Source organism: Acomys russatus, chromosome X (assembly GCF_903995435.1).
Source record: "Acomys russatus chromosome X, mAcoRus1.1, whole genome shotgun sequence".
Classification (NCBI taxonomy): Eukaryota; Metazoa; Chordata; class Mammalia; order Rodentia; family Muridae; genus Acomys; species Acomys russatus.
In genome coordinates, this window is record NC_067169.1 from 78,341,033 (window position 1) to 78,358,722 (window position 17,690).

General features: G+C 40.6%; 1 protein-coding gene across 1 annotated transcript; it reads left to right on the plus strand.

Annotated features, from left to right (window-relative positions):
• The first annotated feature begins 16,725 nt into the window (after positions 1-16,725).
• Positions 16,726-17,392, plus strand: LOC127184942 (signal peptidase complex subunit 3). Its single transcript, XM_051141404.1, has one exon. The coding sequence runs from the start codon at positions 16,755-16,757 to the stop codon at positions 17,295-17,297; it is 543 nt and encodes a 180-aa protein (XP_050997361.1). The 5' UTR covers positions 16,726-16,754; the 3' UTR covers positions 17,298-17,392.
• Positions 17,393-17,690: the final 298 nt, after the last annotated feature.

Genomic DNA, 17,690 nt, shown 5'->3' on the forward strand with positions numbered 1-17,690 from the left:
TGTAGTGTACTTACATACCTAAAGGCAAACACTTAGACCTGTAAAATAAAATAAATCCTGCTTAAAAGAATATTTCCCATTCTAAATGGCAATGTCTTTTCTGAGGTTGGATGTGAGAGTGCCAGTTTCCCCTATTTGAGTATTTTGTACAAATAACTTAGCATGTAGCCTTGATATGAGGGTTTGTGCTCAGTCCTTTTGTAACTTGTTTTGCCATGTTTAGTTGATATCCTTGGGAGGCCTTTTCTGAAGGGAAAGTGAGGAGTAGTGGATATGGGGAAGCTGAGAGGAGTGGGTGGAGGAAAGGCTGTGTGGTTGGGATGTATTGTATGAGTGAAGAATGACTAAAAAGAAAAAATGAAGCAGGCTATGCAAGCATCCTATCTTGAAGTGTCATTGAAGATAAAAAAAGTAGTATGCTATTATATTTATATAAATTAGGTGAACTTACTGATTTAAAAAGTAGATGGCGTCTTTGGAGACAATGTTCATTACAATCCTATGGACAGAGACCAAATGCAGTAGGATAAGAAGTTAAAGAGTCAGGGCTAAATTAAGAGTAAAAACAGGGACTGTAGAAGCAGCTCCTTGGAATATTTGAAGGAGGAAGAGTGTTAAGGATGGAAGGGAAAGAAAGAAGGAAGAAGAGGAGAAGAGAAAAGGATGAGAAACAGGAGAAAGAATTATTTATAAGCCAATAAAGGAATGAACAATTGTGTGTCCAAAGAAATGCCTGGAACTATCTGGGTTTTGTCTCCTAGGGAAGCATCAGATGTCTGGAGTTATGGTGTGATATAACTGGACAACTCATTATCTGGGAACTTCTGCAGTTGTACTTGTGTTATGGGTTCAACATACTCCTGTAACTATATAAACATAAAGAGATGTTCAAGAGCAGATGTGCCAGTACTACACCGTGGTTCTCTCAGGAAATCTCTCCTCCAGCTCTCCAACTGACTTCAAAGTCACACCTGTCTTCCTAGCAAGACGTTACTCATGTGAGATTTGATTGTTCAGAGGACTATGGTTGAATAGATCTTACAAGATGCTCAAACATACAAAAGGAAATTCTGCCTTTAAAACTCCAAGATATTCTGCATTGTTAATGAAGATAAGATGGCTGTGTTCTCCTTACAAAAGAAACAAAAATTATTTTATGATATCTGCCTTAGATGTAAAACTCTGAAAACCCTGCTTCTCTGGTGAGAACAAATACAGAGACTCACAGCCAAAAAAATACACAGAAAGAGAAAGAGAAAGAGGGGGGGGGGACGACCTTGGAGCACTCAGTTCTAAATAGGATGTCTCCATCAAATTCCTCCCCTCAGAGCTCAGGGAACCCCACAGACCCACAGAAGAGGAGGGAGGCAGAAGGAGTGTGGGGGCCAGAGGGGCTGGAGACCAAGGCCCTCTAGATCCACATAAGCAAAGCCCATATGAACTCACAGAAACTGAAGCAGCAGGTACACAGCCTGCACTTGGTCCTCTGTAGATATAACTCCCAGTTTAGTATTTTTATGGGATTTCTGAGTGTGTGAATGAGTGGGTCTGATTCTTGTGCCTTCTCCTGGATTTTGATTTGCCTTGCCCAACTTTGATATGTTTTTTGTTTTATCTTATTATATTTTAATTTACTATGTTTTATTGCTCTCTCTTAGAAAGCTGTTCTTTCTAATGAAAGGCAGATAGGAGGAGAGGTTGGGGGCGGAGAGGGGGATACTGGGAGGAATAGAGAGAGGAGAAACTAATAAAGGTATATTTTGTGAGGGAAAAAACTATTTTTAATAAAAAGGGAAAAAAATAAATGCTACTTCTGTGTAACAACATTTAAGAACCATCAATGTAGCTACACATGGTAGTGCACATGTGGAGGCAGAGAGCGGCAGAGGCAGAGGCAGAGGGATTTCTGTGATTTTGAAGCCATCTTGGGTTCCATAACAAGTCCTAGGTCAGACAGGGATATGGAGAAAGACTCTGTCTTAAAAATAAACACTTCCCTGCCTTCAAAAAAAAAAAAAAAAAAAAAGAACATTAAAAAAAGCCATAATGTTCTGTTCCATGTCGTGAGCACTACATAACATCACATGTCCATTAGCTGTATGAGAACACCTGGTCAGCCCTTTTATACTGCTGCCTATTGTGAACAAACGAAAGAAATTTTTTCTAAGTACTGCCATTTTGTTTTCAGACTCCATTTAATCATAGGGACAAACTACGCTCAAGGTCCCGGGATCTAGGGGAGCTGAGGACTTCCCAACAGCTGAACAGCTTCTGTTATAAGGAGACAGTTGTCTTTGTCCAGACATCTCTGGGACAACTTCTCCATCTCCCTGGCAGGGCCAAACAAGTCTATGTTCCTAGGCCCACGGACCAACTCCTTTCCTGATTGGTGAGAAACTGTAACAATCACTTGGCACAGATGTTTGTGTTTGGCAAGCTTAAAGAGTCTGGGGATACTCTGGGTCCTTGTTGCAGTTCAGCTCCTGAGCACGTTCTGTGCCCCTGGTCAATCAGTAACAGCTTGATTACAATACATTTTTGGCATCTGCATTGACCTGGTGTTTGAGTCGGTGTGTGAGATCCAAGTGCACCCCACAACACTGACTGGGCTCAGACTCACATAACCCAAGTCACTTCTTCAGGTAACTGGCAGGATTTGATTTCCCCCTTCCCCCAGCAAGAGGATCCTGAACACTTCCTGTCGCACTTTTGTCTTAGTGGGAGGAATGGATCAAGCTCAGCTTTAAATGTCCAGACACTGATAGATACGAAAGTGAATTTTTCACGATCCTAGCGAATCCAGGAAACTCAGCCTGATACTTTGGTGCCAAGCTCCAAACATGTGTCCCTTTCTTCTGTTTCCATAATCTTTTGCCTAGACAACATCCACCTCCATTTAACTTTAACTTTTCTCCTCTTTTCCTGATGATGATAATGATGATGATGATGTAATGGGATTCATTATTATGTATAGTTTTGTAGATCCTTCTCTATTATTTTCCCACTCTGCACTTGTACCCTTCCTCCTCCCAAAATAGTGCATTTGTCATTTTCACCTGATGTGCATTCTATTACTCTGAAAAATTTGGGAAGATGGGTGGCCCTGTAAATGATTCTATTAGGTGAAGTACTTCCGAATCAGAAACACAAGGACCTCGTGTTTACTCTTACATGGGAACCTGAGATATGGCAGAGGGTGTGGGGGTAGGTTGGGGTGGGGGGGGCGTGCCTTATAGGTCATAAGACTAAAAAGAAGACTGTGAAAGGGTTAAAGGAGCATTTTCTTTCTATTTTAAGGAACATCTTTTTTGCACAAAGTAACAAATGAGACCAAACAATTCATTTACTGTGTTTCTAGGTCTTTCTGAGAACTTCATTTGTATATTAAAGCCATTTCATTTGCTGGTGACCTTAAGCCTCACTCGTTTTGTTTTTTGTTTTTTGTTTTGTTTTTTTCCTCTCTTACTCTTTCAGTATAAATTGAAGTGTCCACACTGTGGAGGGGGCCTCCCAGGGACTAGATCTCCACCCTCTATTAGCCTACTGTATGCACATTTCCTAGAATTCCTCCCACCAACTTTCCAAGGCTCCACGTTACAGATTCTCATACATATAATAACTTTTTATGTCCTATAAAGAATTGGAATCATTCTCTTTATAAACTGGTTTTAACAGCGACGTCATGTTTTTCTGTGCATTGTAGAAGCTTCTTCGCAGCCATTTGCTAATGGGGTGCTTTGGTGCCACCTCGTGACAGAATTCTGAACTACAGCGTGAACACCGCCAGGCAGAAGACAAGGCAGCTGCAGCTTCTTTCAGAACTTTCTGGAACTAGAACATTGCTTGGAAAAGGAACCATTTACAGTGGAAGTACTGAGAGTCTTCAACAAAAGGTTAAGCTTTCCATTATCATGAAGAGAAAAATATATGAGATGAATTATATGATAGTGTTTGTTTTTCTTTTTAAATTTTTTTATTTAATTAATTTATTCAGATTACATCTCAATTGTTATCCCATTCCTTGTATCCTCCCATTCCTCCCTCCCTCTCGCTTTCACCCTATTGCCCTCCCCTATGTCTGTGACTGAGGGGGACCTCCTCCCCCTATATATGAAGATGAAACTTGATATTGTTTATTTTTATGCTTAAAATCTGCTAGAGTTACCGCTGGAGATGTATATTAGCAAAAAAGGAATCCTGGCCACATGTGTTATTTGTAATCTGCTCTTACCTTTTTTATGACCATATTTGCATGTAATAACATTTATAAAATAACATAAGATGTTTAACAAGATTTTACATAAAACTTTAGTTTTAGCACACAAATGCTAAGTTTACCTATATTCTTTTTTGTTGTTGTTGATTTTTTTTTTTGAGACAGGGTTTCTCTGTGTAACCTTGGCTGTCCTAGATTCGCTTTGTAGACCAGGATGGCCTCAAACTCACAGCGATCCGCCTGCCTTTGCCTCCCGAATTCTGGTATTAAAGGCGTGCACCTGTATTCTTGTAATAAAAATTAATGAGCGTTAAAACACTGTTAAGCATAAGATGATATAAAAATCCAACTGCATTTTATTAAGGCAGACATTTTTTACACTAAATAATGATATTATTTTAAATATATTAAAACCCATTACACCAGTAGTGTAATGTGTTTTAAGTAGAAGAAAATACAAATTTCACATTTCTTTTGAAAATTTTAGCTGTATTATAGTTTTTTAATTATAACCTGTAGTTTAATATCTTTGCCATTGTATATGAAGTTATATTTCTTTGTATATCTTTGTAGTAATTTCTCAAGATATCATTTTAAAACCATGAAATCTGTACTCTACATTAATACAACACATCCTGAATATTACTGTGCTGCATAGTCGTATGTCAACTTCACATAAGCTAGAGTTATCAGAAAGGAAGGATCCTCAATTGAGAAAATGCCTCTGTAAGGTGAGGCTTTAATTAAACTTGTGGGGCATTTTCTTAAATAGTGATTGATTTGGGAGGGCCCAGCCCACTGTGGGTGAGGCCATTCCCGGGCAGGTGGTTCTGGGTTCTAGAAGAAAGCAGGCTGACCTGACCGAGCCATGAGGAGCAAGCCAAGCTAAGATAGTGCTTTTAGGCCTGTTATGAGATATTACATCATGGCAGAAGGGCATTGTTGAGGAAAGCTACTTACTTCATGGCAGCCTCAAATCAGAAGCTGGGGGGGGGGGCAGACAGAGACAGAGACAGAGAGAGGGGGTTGGGGATTGGGAGAAACAGCATTTAGAGTCATACTTCTTTCAATGATGCCCTGGGACCTTTTAGTTTCAAGTTATGAGGTGAAATTGAATGTGTTTCTCCCAAGAAGAGATGAGAGCTGTTGAGAGGTTCCCCAGGAACACTTTGTCCATCCATTCAACAGTGCCTCAAATTTCAATAACTTCAGTAACAATGGACTATGACAATTTAAATGATGACGCAACTTTCAGGGAAGATGGGAACTAAAGAGCATATACTTAAATTTGTCCTGTTAAAAGTTAATCTATAGCATCAGCCAAGGACAATATGTTCAGTAAACTTCAAATCCCTACCCAGATCTAGCCGATGGACAGGACATTCTCCACAGTTGAGTGGAGAGTGGGATATGATTTTCACACATACTCTGGTGCCTCATATTTGACCACATCCCCTGGATAGGAAGACCTGGTGGCACTCAGAGGAAGGACAGCAGGCTACCAAGAAGAGACTTGATACCCTATGAGCATATACAGGGGGAAGAGGTCCCCCTCAGGAATAGTCATAGGGGAGGGGAGTAAGGGGAAAATGGGAGGGAGGGAGGAATGGGAGGATACAAGGGATGGGATAACCATTGAGATGTAATATGAATACACTAATAAAATATGTATTTTTTAAAAAGTTAATCTGACTCCCATGCCCACATCCTGAATCAGTACACAAGAGTTGGTACACATTTTACTTTGGAATTAGTTTGTCAGGCACTTGTACACATATTTCCTTTTACACAATATCTCATTCCAGATTCGTCTCTATGCTTTGAATTTCTGTGGAAATTAATCCGTTTGGAACCATAATGATCAGGATACCCAGGGAATGGCCACTTGTGAAGTTACTATTCCAGGAGAGCATCAAAGGATTCAATGATGCAGAACAAGTCTATGGAAATGGACGACATTTCTCCATCCCACTTTCATGGCCACAAGATTGCAGACAGATTCTTTTTTTCTTTTTAAAACCGTATCCCAGGCTGGCCTCCAAATTGTGATCTGCCTGTCTCAACCTCCTCAGTGCTAGGATTACGTGCTCACAGACTTGCACTACCACCACCAGCAGCATATATACAGATTTCTGCCATAGACAACAATTGTTTACTATGAGGGGTGGCATTCTTGAATCTCAGTGTACTGGTAGTACCCTCCCAAGGCCAATTATATTATATTTTCAATTGTATCATATCATATCATATTATATTATTTATTTTTAATTTCTATTTTCTCTTTGCATCCCTTCTCCTCAGAGGAGGGGAGACACCCCACCACCAACCCACTCCAGCACATCAAGGCGCATTAGGACTGAGGGAAACCTCTACCATAGTGACCTAGCAAAGGAGCACTGTCAGGCAGAAATGATAGAAAATCAGGCAGGAAAGTCCTTGTCAGAGACATTCCCAGCTCCCCTTACTATGAGACCCACATGAAGACATGTACACACGTGTTGTGGGCCTAGGTGCAGTGCATGCATGCTCTTTGGTTGGTGCTTCCTTCTCTGTAAGGTCTCATGGGTCTAGGTTAGTTGGCTCTGTTGATCTTCTTGCAGCATTCTTGCCCCCTCCAGGTCCTTTTATCCTTCTTTCCCACTCTTCCACAGGACACCTGAGCTCTGCCTAATCCTCGGCTATGAGTCTCAGCATCTGCTTTGGTCAGCTGCTGGGTGGGGATGGGGCCTCTCAGAGGACGGTTCGGTTAGGCTCCTGTCTGCAAGCATAGCAGAGTGTCCTTAATGGTGTCAGGGGTTGACTATCTCCCATGGAGTGGGTCTCAGGTTGGGGCACGCATTGGTTGGCCAGTCTCTTAATCTCTGCTCTGTCTTTATCTCTGCACATCTTGTAGGCAGGGTAAAATTTGGGCCTAAGGCTTTGTAGATATTTTTATCCTTGAAAATTTTATGCAAATGAAAGGGTTAACAGTATGGACTTTCTTTCCTATATTATAATGAGCAGAGTTGGAGGATGCTGCCCAGTCCTAGATCCACTAACTAATGTGATTTCTCAAGTGGTAGCCTGAAGACTGAAGTGTTTTTCCCTCAGTGAAATTCAAAAGGCAGACAGCTGTGTGGAAGGATTTCTAATGTGCAGGACTAGCCTGCGCAGCACAGTTGCCATAGAAACCTGCTGTCTTGCTGGCGACCTTGATTACAATATTGTAACAGAAATTTCCAAGGCTTGCTTGGAAGAGCAGAGGCCACTCTCCCAGGATTTTAGACTCAGCTGAGATTATGAGAGCCCTGCAGTGGGGGCTGACTGTCCTTGAGGAATGGGGAGAGAGAGATCCCAGACCCAATTCCCATATTTCTGCTTCCAGCCTTGGTGCTGGGATGTTTCCTAGGGGAGATAAATATGGAACCATCACAAACCTGGGGAGATAGGCTGTCCTGTTTCAGGGTGTCCTGAACCTGCCATCACTGTACAAACAGGGTATTCATGGGAGGATAAGACAGGGAAAGGCTCTTTTTTTTTTTAAAGATTTATTTAAAGCTGAAGAATGTAGACAGGAAAAGGCTTAGGGGAGAGTCTCTATGTCCCTTTTATGTGCTGTTATAATTTATGAAAATACATCTTGTATTCTAAGAGACTGGAACTTTGGATGGACCTCACAGTCAAGTTAATAATACGCCTTAAGGTCACTTAAGCCTTAGGCTGCTAGCCTACTGTGTATCTGGCCTGTTTGTTTAACCTGCCTTTAAGAGAACAATGCAACAACCAACCCTCCTTATCTTGGATTTTCCATGAAATCAGCTTTTACAACCTAAGCTGATGCATAGCTGCAATCTTAAACTACGTGCTCTTCTACGCCCCTGACCCAGAGAGCAGTGTGTGTGTGTGTGTGTGTGTGTGTGTCTGTGTGTGTGTCTGTGTGTCTGTGTGTGTGTGTGTGTATCATAGCTATCATGTGATGAAAACAGAAAACCTGTCAAAAGTGTCCTTATATAACAAATATACACCCTATAAGTTGGAAACAACAAATGGATATTGCATTATAGCAGCATGTTTGCCTTATTGAATGCTTTGGAGTCAGTTGGAGTAAATAACTTAATCCCCCTTGTAAACCTCGGTTAAAGATTTCTGTAAACTGTCCATCATTCCCTTTCCACATGATATTTTCTGTGCTTTTCGGTAAACACAGAGCAAAGTCCTTTGTTAAGGACATGACACGTGAGAGGTAGGCAATAGGGACGGACCAGATACACACAACAGACAGACTCCAAACAAGCCAGCTGCCACAAATTACAGGCAGGAGGAGGACACGGGGAGAGAAGTGTAAAATTCAATCGTGGGTTCGCTCTTGGTCAAACTAAACCCAGGGGAAGTGCTCGATTTTCTTTCTTTGATGAGATGCCAATACATTTTGGTGCTTCTGAGGCTATCATTAACACATTTAACTGGAACTCTTTTCCTCAGGACTTGAATGTTTTGTAACCAAATGTAAGGGTTTCAGATCTTGGTAAGTGTAAAGCCAAAATAAACAAAGCTAAGACATAAACAGTCAAAACATGTATTACGTCAAATAGGCCAGGAGAGCACCAAAATTATTTCAAAGCAACATTTGCCCAGAGTAAAGGAAGCACGGTAGTTTTACTCAGGTGAATATGTATACATATATTATATATGATAACAGTATGTTTGCCTTACTGAATGCTTTGGATATATATATGTGTGTGTGTGTGTGTGCGCGCACGTGTGCATGTGTGTATATATATACACATATGTGTGTGTGTGTGTGTATGAATTACCAGGCTTATTGCAATGTTGATTCAAACATGCTCAGTTAAGGAGTACATGCTTGAGTATAAGAAGATCAGCTAATAATTTAAAAAGAAAAATACTAGATGCATTTTGATGCATTCCTAGCTCAAATCAGCACATATTGAAAAAGATAAACGTGATGACTAGAAATACCTACGGGTGTGCTCAACTTGCACTGTAGAGTTTTCATGGAAAATTTTAAAAAGGATACTTTGAAGGTGCATTAATACAAGAGCCTACCCATGAAACTTCTTTCCTGGCTTAGTCACTAAGAGTTTCAGTACCATTCACCACTGGCTAGTAGCTACCATGATGCCTGGCAAGAATTCACTTAATGAATCATGGTGGTTGCTGGGTTCTTTTTCTCTCTAGGCAGCTCTTTATTGGCTCATCATAGTATGTGTCTGAAGGAGGTGAGTTCTAAGGATGTCAGTAGTGGCAGCTGCTGAAATAATCTCCAGATCCAAAAGGCAGCAGTGCCCAGTCTTTAGTAGAGTCTTATGTTTGTCTCTTGTGATTTCATGGAACTGAACGAAAGCATGTGGTGAGATAACTTCTGCAAGAACATACAAGTTCAAAAGTAGAAAAACTGTTTTGATTTCATGATTTAGAGATTGAGCTGGTGAAATTCCATCTACTTGCAGTGTATACTAGTAGTAGCAGCCCTTGAAGCCCATCTCAGAGAGATCCTCTTTATCTGAAATATATGTATATATGATGTATGTGTGTATATATACATATGTAATGCCTTATATTATGTTATATATTAATGTACTATAGTATTTATTATTTATAATATATCTTATATATGTTGTATTAATATTCATATATGTTTAATGGAAGGGCATGATGTTTTACTTGAATTTGCAATATATTTACATGTATATTTCTGGCACTAAATAAAAATCAATGGCTCTATTAGATAGATGTTGGAATATGTAGTTGATTTAAAGGCACGATGTTATCTTAGTTTAGATTCTTTCCTGGTAGCCATGTTCTTATCCATCCTATGTTGAAATTGTGTAGACTTTATGGGACTTCTTTTTTTTTGGTTTTTGGTTTTTTGGTTTGTTTGTTTGTTTGTTTGTTTCGAGACAGGGTTTCTCTGTGTAGCCTTGGCTGTCCTGGACTCACTGTGTAGACCAGGCTGGCCTCGAACTCACAGCGATCCACTTGCCTCTGCCTCTTGAGTGCTGGGATTAAAGGCATGCGCCACTACGCCCGGCCCTTTATGGGACTTCTTAACGTAACTAAAAACAATTACCTGTTATGCTTCTTCTTCTGCAGAAAAACACCAAATGATGGATGACCCCTGTGCAAAGGGAAGGCACATAAGACTCAGGGCCCAGGATTCGGAGGCTGCAGTGGCTTCCCTGGAGAATCAGCAGTGATCTTAAAAGCCAGGCCTGGGTCAGAGTGGAGCCCTTGGCCACAGCTCATGGCTAGTGGAGGTAAAGCCGAAGAGAAGGAGTGGATCCCTGTCACCAAGCTGGGCCACCTGGTTAAGTACATGAAGATTAAGTCCTTGGAGGAGATCTACCCATTCTTCCTGCCCAGTAATCCGAGATTACTGACTTTTTTCTTGGTGCATCCCTAAAGGATGAGGTTCTCAAGATCATGCCAGTGCAGAAGCTGACTCAGGGTGCCCACTAGACCAGGTTCAAGGCTTTTGTTGCTATTGGGGACTAAAATGGTCATGCTGGTCTTGGTGTAAAGTGCTCTAGGAGGTAGCCTCTGTCATCTGAGAGGCTCTCATGGTGAGAATAAGATTGGAAAGCCACATACTGTTCTGTGCAAGGTGACAGGCCACTATGGCTCTGTTTTGGTGTGTCTCATCCTTGCCCCCAGAGGCACTGGCATCATCTTTGCTCCTGTGTCCAAGAAGCTACTGACAATAGCCAGCATTGATGACTGCTACACATGAGCCAGGGGCTGCCCTGCCATCCTGGGCACCATTGCCAAGCCCACCTTTGATGCATGCCACCTCCAAGACCTACAGTTACCTGACTCCTGATCTCTGGAAAGATACTGTCTTCACTAAGTCTCCTTATCAGGAATTCACAGATCATCTCGTAAAAATGCACACCAAAGTTTCTTTGTTCAAAGGACCCAGGCTCCTGCTGTGACTACCACATAAGGACATTTATACAATAAAAATAAAGTGAATTAAGTCTGAAAAATCTGTTATAAAATTTATTTTGTAAAGGCAGTGATTTCCTCCCAGTTTTATAGTGTTCCTGGAGGGTCATCAGAGAGATGCTGTACATTATCAAACAATGAATTGCTCACATGGGGAAGGAAATTGTATTTACCATATTTATACTACATTTATCTATGTATTTCTGACTGCTTAAACAATGGTCTGTGACTTCCATGTATCCCTATGATGAGTGTTAGGTATAAGTCCTTTCTAGCCATTTAGCGTTATAATACGCAATCTTTCCTAGCTCAGATTTAAAAATCTAGTCTGTAATGAATTTATGAAGACAAAAGGAATTTATTACTTGTTTTAAAATGTCATAGCAGGTGCACAAATTTTGCATTATGACAAAAAATAATTACAATTCGTCTTGTCCAACTATACAAATATATACATTATAAGAACCAAATTGTTGTTTTGTTATCATTTTCTAAGACAAACTCAGTTTTGTAGTTCTTGGCCTCCCAGACAAACTCCCTGACTGTCCCAAGTAAATACAACATTTTAGTCAAGGTTATGGTTTAGATATAAGGAGCTAACACTCCATGCACAGGTATTGAAGGCTTTCTCCTCAATTCATGAGCAGGTAATTGAATCAAGAGGCCTCTAGCCTAATAAATGAATCTGTACACTGAGGGATTCATAAATTGATGGTGTTATTGGGAAGTGATGGAAACTTTTCAAGGGAGTAAATCAATGGGGCATGCCTTGGGAGCTGATTTTTCCCCTAGTAGTCTTTGCTCCCCCACTATGCTTTCTTTCTTTCTTTTATTCCAGGCCTAGAGATAACAGGAGGAAAATGACTATAGTCTGAATGAAATATCTAAAACTGCAAGTCAGTATAAACTTTTCTTCCTTTCTAATGTTTCAGGCCATCTGCAGAACAACAAAGTTTGGCTAATCCAGTCAATATAGATTTCATGTCAATAAATTTAATTGAGACCACAAAGGTGTTTTTTTTTCCCTCGGTGATAATATTTAAGCGTTCAATAGCCAGATCATTTGGTAGAAACAAAACTGACATTGGAAGAACACTATAGAAGTTTTTCCAAGTGTTTGTCCAATTGTTTTCACCCCCTTTAGCAGTATATAAAAGTTTCAGAATTAACAAGGTTGCCAGTACTTCAATCTTTTCCATACTAGCTATTTTCTCAGAATGTAATAATATTTAATAGATGATTATTTTAAAATTTTCTTCTTTAATGATTAATTATGTGGGAAATGTAAACAAATATGCTGTCTTTTCTACTACAGGGCTAAGTAAGACAAAACTCCATTAAAAAAAAAAAAACGTTAAAAGAAAAAAAAAAAAGCCACTTGGCCAAAGTTTAAATTCTCACAGGATGAGCACTTCCTGAAATCTCAATATGTGCTCAAGGTTGCATGGTGTTCTCCAAAGTTGCACTTTGCTTATCAGCTGCCCTGTTTTGAGTTAGGCAGCTGTGTAGGAGTGTGAGACCAAGATCTGACCACTCAGAATAAGGCACAGGATCATTTTGCATTAGAAATAAAAGCCCAGAGGGACACCCTCCATAGGGTGTGCTCTCTGGCCTGCTTGATTTGACATGGTTGTGTATGCTTCTGCAGAAGTAAATTTTAATGCCTTTCCAAATACTGTGGAATGTGTGGTCATCCTCTTGGGATCCCAGACCTTTTTTCTAACACCAATGTTAAGTATCTTTTTATTTACTTGACTTTAAACTACCATCATTATTTCTCTATTTAATTGTTTTCATTCTATTTTCCCCTCATACATGAATATATTTCATTTTGATCAAATCTGCCCTTCATTTCCTCCTTCTCTATCTCTTCCCAGGGCCTTATAATCACATCTTTCTCCCAACTTCATACACACACACACACACACACACACACACATTTTTACAAAGAAAATGACACACTTACTAACAAATGTAGTGAAAACTCAAAGGACAAAGAGTTTTGAAAACAAAATATAACTGGAGAGTAAACAATACCCGATTTCAAGATTTCTGATAAACCTATAGTAATCAAGAAAGTGTAAACTAAATCAAAGGAACTAAATAAAGAAATAGATCCATATATACAATAATGACTCTTTTTTTTTTTAAAGATCCAGAGATAATCTAATGGGGAAAGAGATCCATCTCAAGAAATAGTGCTTAGTCAAGAGTGTACTCACACTCTTAGTACCCTGTAATCTCAAATGGATTGAAGACTTGGCTACTTTGAGTAATTATCTCAATAGAGAGCATTCCGTTTTCCAAGAACTCTGCACAGGTGACATTGAATTAGTGGTACTCAGATGTTCCCTGTTTAGGTCTGGATTTTCCAAGTAGGAAACTTTCATTAAAATTATGAGAAGGAATTTATTTAAACTGGAAGACATTTCTTGTCATCCCTATTACTAAATCAAAACTAGGGACGTGACATGTGATGTCTCTGTTTTTAATAGTTTTTCCAATTATATGTTTTCAGAACAAAAGAACAGGACACTGACACTGGATCAGACCTGACAGGATTCATTCCTTCTAGCATGCTGGATGCTGACATCCTGCATCCTTCATGTTCCAGCACCAAGTGCTTCAGTTGCTGTTCCTCATTAGAACAGGACAGCTTTGAAGAAAGCTTCTGATCCCAATTGGCCCAGTATTTCAGACTGTCCCACACAGGACTTTTATTAGGCATGAAATTTCTCAATATTTAGAAACTGGACCACAAATGCTATTCCTAGCTTGTTTAACCACTTTCTCCGATTTTATTTGGGCCCCTACAAAGGTATTATTTGTCCCAAATCAGCCAGAAGAGACCTTAAGAGAATGATGCCCCATTTCCCTTAAGGGGGCTTGGTTAGTTTTTTGATTGCTTTCTTGGCCTATAGATGTTTATTTTCACTGGGAGTTGGTTGTAAGTTACTATTGGTCTTAGACAAAAAATGAGGTTGGACTCAGGAATTTCTCTCTTTTCCTTTATCTTTTTTCTTAGGTTGGGAGATAGGGGTTGAAAAGAATAAGGGGAATATAGAAATATATAGGGATGATAGGACAAAAAGTAGATTATTGAATCTACTCCTCAACTTAAGGCCTTAATTGTTACTCACAAGGTTATTTTTAATTTATTGGTATAGAATTTTGTATATTTATTCAAAACAAGCTTAATTTCAATAGATTGGTATAGAATTCAAATTTAAGATTATTCTCTCTCTCTCTCTCTCTCTCTCTCTCTATATATATATATATATATATATATATATATATATTTTTTTTTTTTTTTAATATGAGGTATTTTACCCATACAACTCAAGTAGAATACAAGGTTTACTTCTAATACTTTAGAAGTGCTATTGCAGGCTGTTTAAGATAAGTTAGTTATACAAGTTAAGTGTTAGTTGATCAAATCATGGTCATGTCAGTTACTAGTCTATTTATATTACAAGAATACACATTCTAGGTTTAACAGATATTTATGATATAGATAGATAAGGTCTTCAAACATCTCAGAGACCAATAGAATATGGCATTTAAAGATGCTTTTTATTATTTTAAAGATTCATTGACAATTAGACAGGTTAACTCCTGGCAATACCCAGCCTACCTCTAAGAAGATGATGAGCATCAAAGAACCTCCTTATGGAGATGGCTTCAAATGTGGCAAACAAGACACTGGGGAAAATGTCCTCATTTCTACCACAGACAGAATTCTGCCTAAAAATGGGCAAGCTGGGATGCAGACAAAATTGACGACCAAACTCTGCCAAGACAGGGTAAGTAAGTCCTCAATGGTTCCTGCCTCACAAATATGTCTGTCAGATATATTGGGCCAGAAGGCTGAAGATGATGCTCCAACGTTATAGAGAGTTTTGGGTGACTGTTCAGGCAGCAAACTGTCTCTGTCATTTTTTTTTTTTTTTTCACTTTGGAAGCTGCTAACCTGTACTTCCTGTTTGATCAGGTAATTAATTTTATTCCTTCTCAAGTCTCTGGTGTGGTTGAAGACCAGATAGTCTAGTTTTACAATTAAGCTTAGTTGTTCAGGGGTTAAGATGTTTTTAGGTCTTGGTAGATGTTTTAAGTTGATAATGGTGAGATATGATAGATATTGATTTACATTCAGAATTTTAGACTCACCAAGATAGGAACTATGTTTTTCTCAAGGCTGCCAAATACAAATAGCCAAAACACTATGGATATAACATGTATATACTTCCTGATTGTTGCATGGTTCTTCTTGCTGTATGTAGTTTATTTTCTATAGGTGTGTGTACTAATATAAATGTATATGTAAAAAGTATTAAATTAAAAAAGAAAAAAGAAACATCATCTGGAAACTAAAAAAAAAATAATTTCTCCAATTAATTCTGATATCATCTAGGTTTGAAAAGCAAAGTGGGCTTTCTACAAGCTTTTTGAATATTTTGGATGCTTACACAAGTGATTTTATAACTACTCACCTGTAAGTATCTGATTCTTTTGTCTATTCTGATGTGTTGAATAATACTTCAATTAAGTAATATTTACTCAGATTTATATACAAGCTTCTGGTTTAAGCACTGGGAAAGAGCAAAAAGAACAGGCTGAACAGGGTCACTGAATTGTCCTTAAAGATTAGTAAACTGGAGCTAAGAAGATAAATCAATTGGCAGGGCAATTTTGTGTAGTTATTTACAAATAAGAAAATAATAGAGTGAGATATCAGGGGGCAGGGATTATTACACACAGAGTTGTCAGTGAAGGCCTTTCCTGGAAGCAGCAGCTTTAGAACTGAGTCCCGCATGGGCAGGCCATGTCTTGGTGTGCTTGCACTGTGTGCTCCAGTTGGTCCAGGAGCAGAGGACAAGCCCAGTGGCTGGCTCCTGGCAGACACCAAGCAGGCTGGGAGAGGGTGAGGGGGAAAGAGCAGATGCAGGGCACAGTCTGGGCCACATTTCATACTAAAGCTGTATGTGGGAGAGGGGGTGTGGGGGGAGGGGGTGCTGGCTGGTCTCTGTGTAGAGAATGGAGTGCAGAGAGGCAGGATGGGCTGGAGTGTGAGGGAGGACAGTCACCAGGAGCCTGTTGCAGAAGGCCAGGGGAGGGGCTAGGATGTATGGAAGCCATGATGCAGCCCTGTGCAGAGGGGGAGAGGGTTCCCTGGACAGGGCTTTGTGTGTGTGTGTGTGGTGGTGGTGGGAGGGGGCGGGTGTAAATGGGACCTTCAGTGACTGAGGACGTGTGGGATAAGGCAGTTTAAGGTTCCCTGGGAGTATTATTCAGCCCCACTGCTGTTTTTTATCAGATACTCCAAGCGCCTTAGATGATCAGCAGGCAGTGGTTGTAGGGTTAACCAGCGACTTGACGGGGGGGAGGGGTTGCGGGGGGCGGGGGCGGGTGTGAGGCGGCGGGAAGGCATCGCGGGAGGTGCGCGCTCCGGGGACGCGTGCGCGCGCGCCCAGCATTCCGCGCGAGCCAGAGGAAGACAGCGGGAAGGCCGGCACACGGCAGCACAGCACGCCTTGCCCAGCCAGCGCCCGCCCGTGGAGCCCGCGTGGAGCGAGCCGCACGTCGATCCAGCAAGATGAACACCCTGCTGTCGCGGGCGAACTCGCTGTTCGCCTTCACGCTGAGCGTCATGGCGGCGCTCACCTTGGGCTGCATCCTCACCACCGCCTTCAAAGACAGGAGCGCGCCAGTGCGCCTGCATGTCTCCAGGATCCTGCTCAAAAAAGTGGAAGACTTCACTGGACCCAGAAAGAGAAGCGACCTGGGCTTCATCACGTTCCACATCTCTGCGGACCTGGAGAAGACCTTCGACTGGAACGTCAAGCAGCTCTTCCTTTATCTGTCGGCAGAATATTCCACCAAGAGCAACGCCGTGAACCAGGTGGTCCTCTGGGACAAGATCCTTCTGCGAGGCGAGAACCCCAAGCTGAACCTGAAAGATGTCAAAAGCAAGTATTTCTTCTTTGACGACGGACACGGGCTCAAGGGAAACAGGAATGTCACTTTGACTCTGTCCTGGCAAGTTATTCCCATTGCTGGGATTCTGCCTCTAGTGACTGGATCAGGACGGGTGTCTGTCCCGTTTCCAGATTCCTATGAAATAGCCACGACTTTTTGAAGAACTAACTCTCTCTCTCTGCATCTGAAAAGGGACATCTGTGTTCTTAGGGGATTGTAGTTCTTTCATCTTTTCCTTCAAGTCTTGCTGACTGTTTTGTTAATTTTTAAAACGTACTGTTTTTGTGTCTGGGAGTGGCTCTCCTCATCCTCAAGCTTCTATGTATCTAACATAGAGACTGAATTCATTCATCTCCTTGGTGTGACAACTGGTTTCCCTTCTTTTTGTGTATGACTTAACATCAAATTTACAGTTGGAGGGAAAGGCTGGTAGAGTACTGGAACTTTATCTACAAACAAAACAAATTCTCCAGAGTAGATTATTATTGGACAGCTGCATAATAAGGATCGAAAATAATACAGTTTTGACATATCAATTGTTTTATTCAGTGGG

What these genes read in the sequence shown, in the direction of transcription:
- LOC127184942 (XM_051141404.1), top strand. Translation starts at nt 16,755, where the DNA reads ATGAACACCCTGCTGTCGCGGGCGAACTCGCTGTTCGCCTTCACGCTG.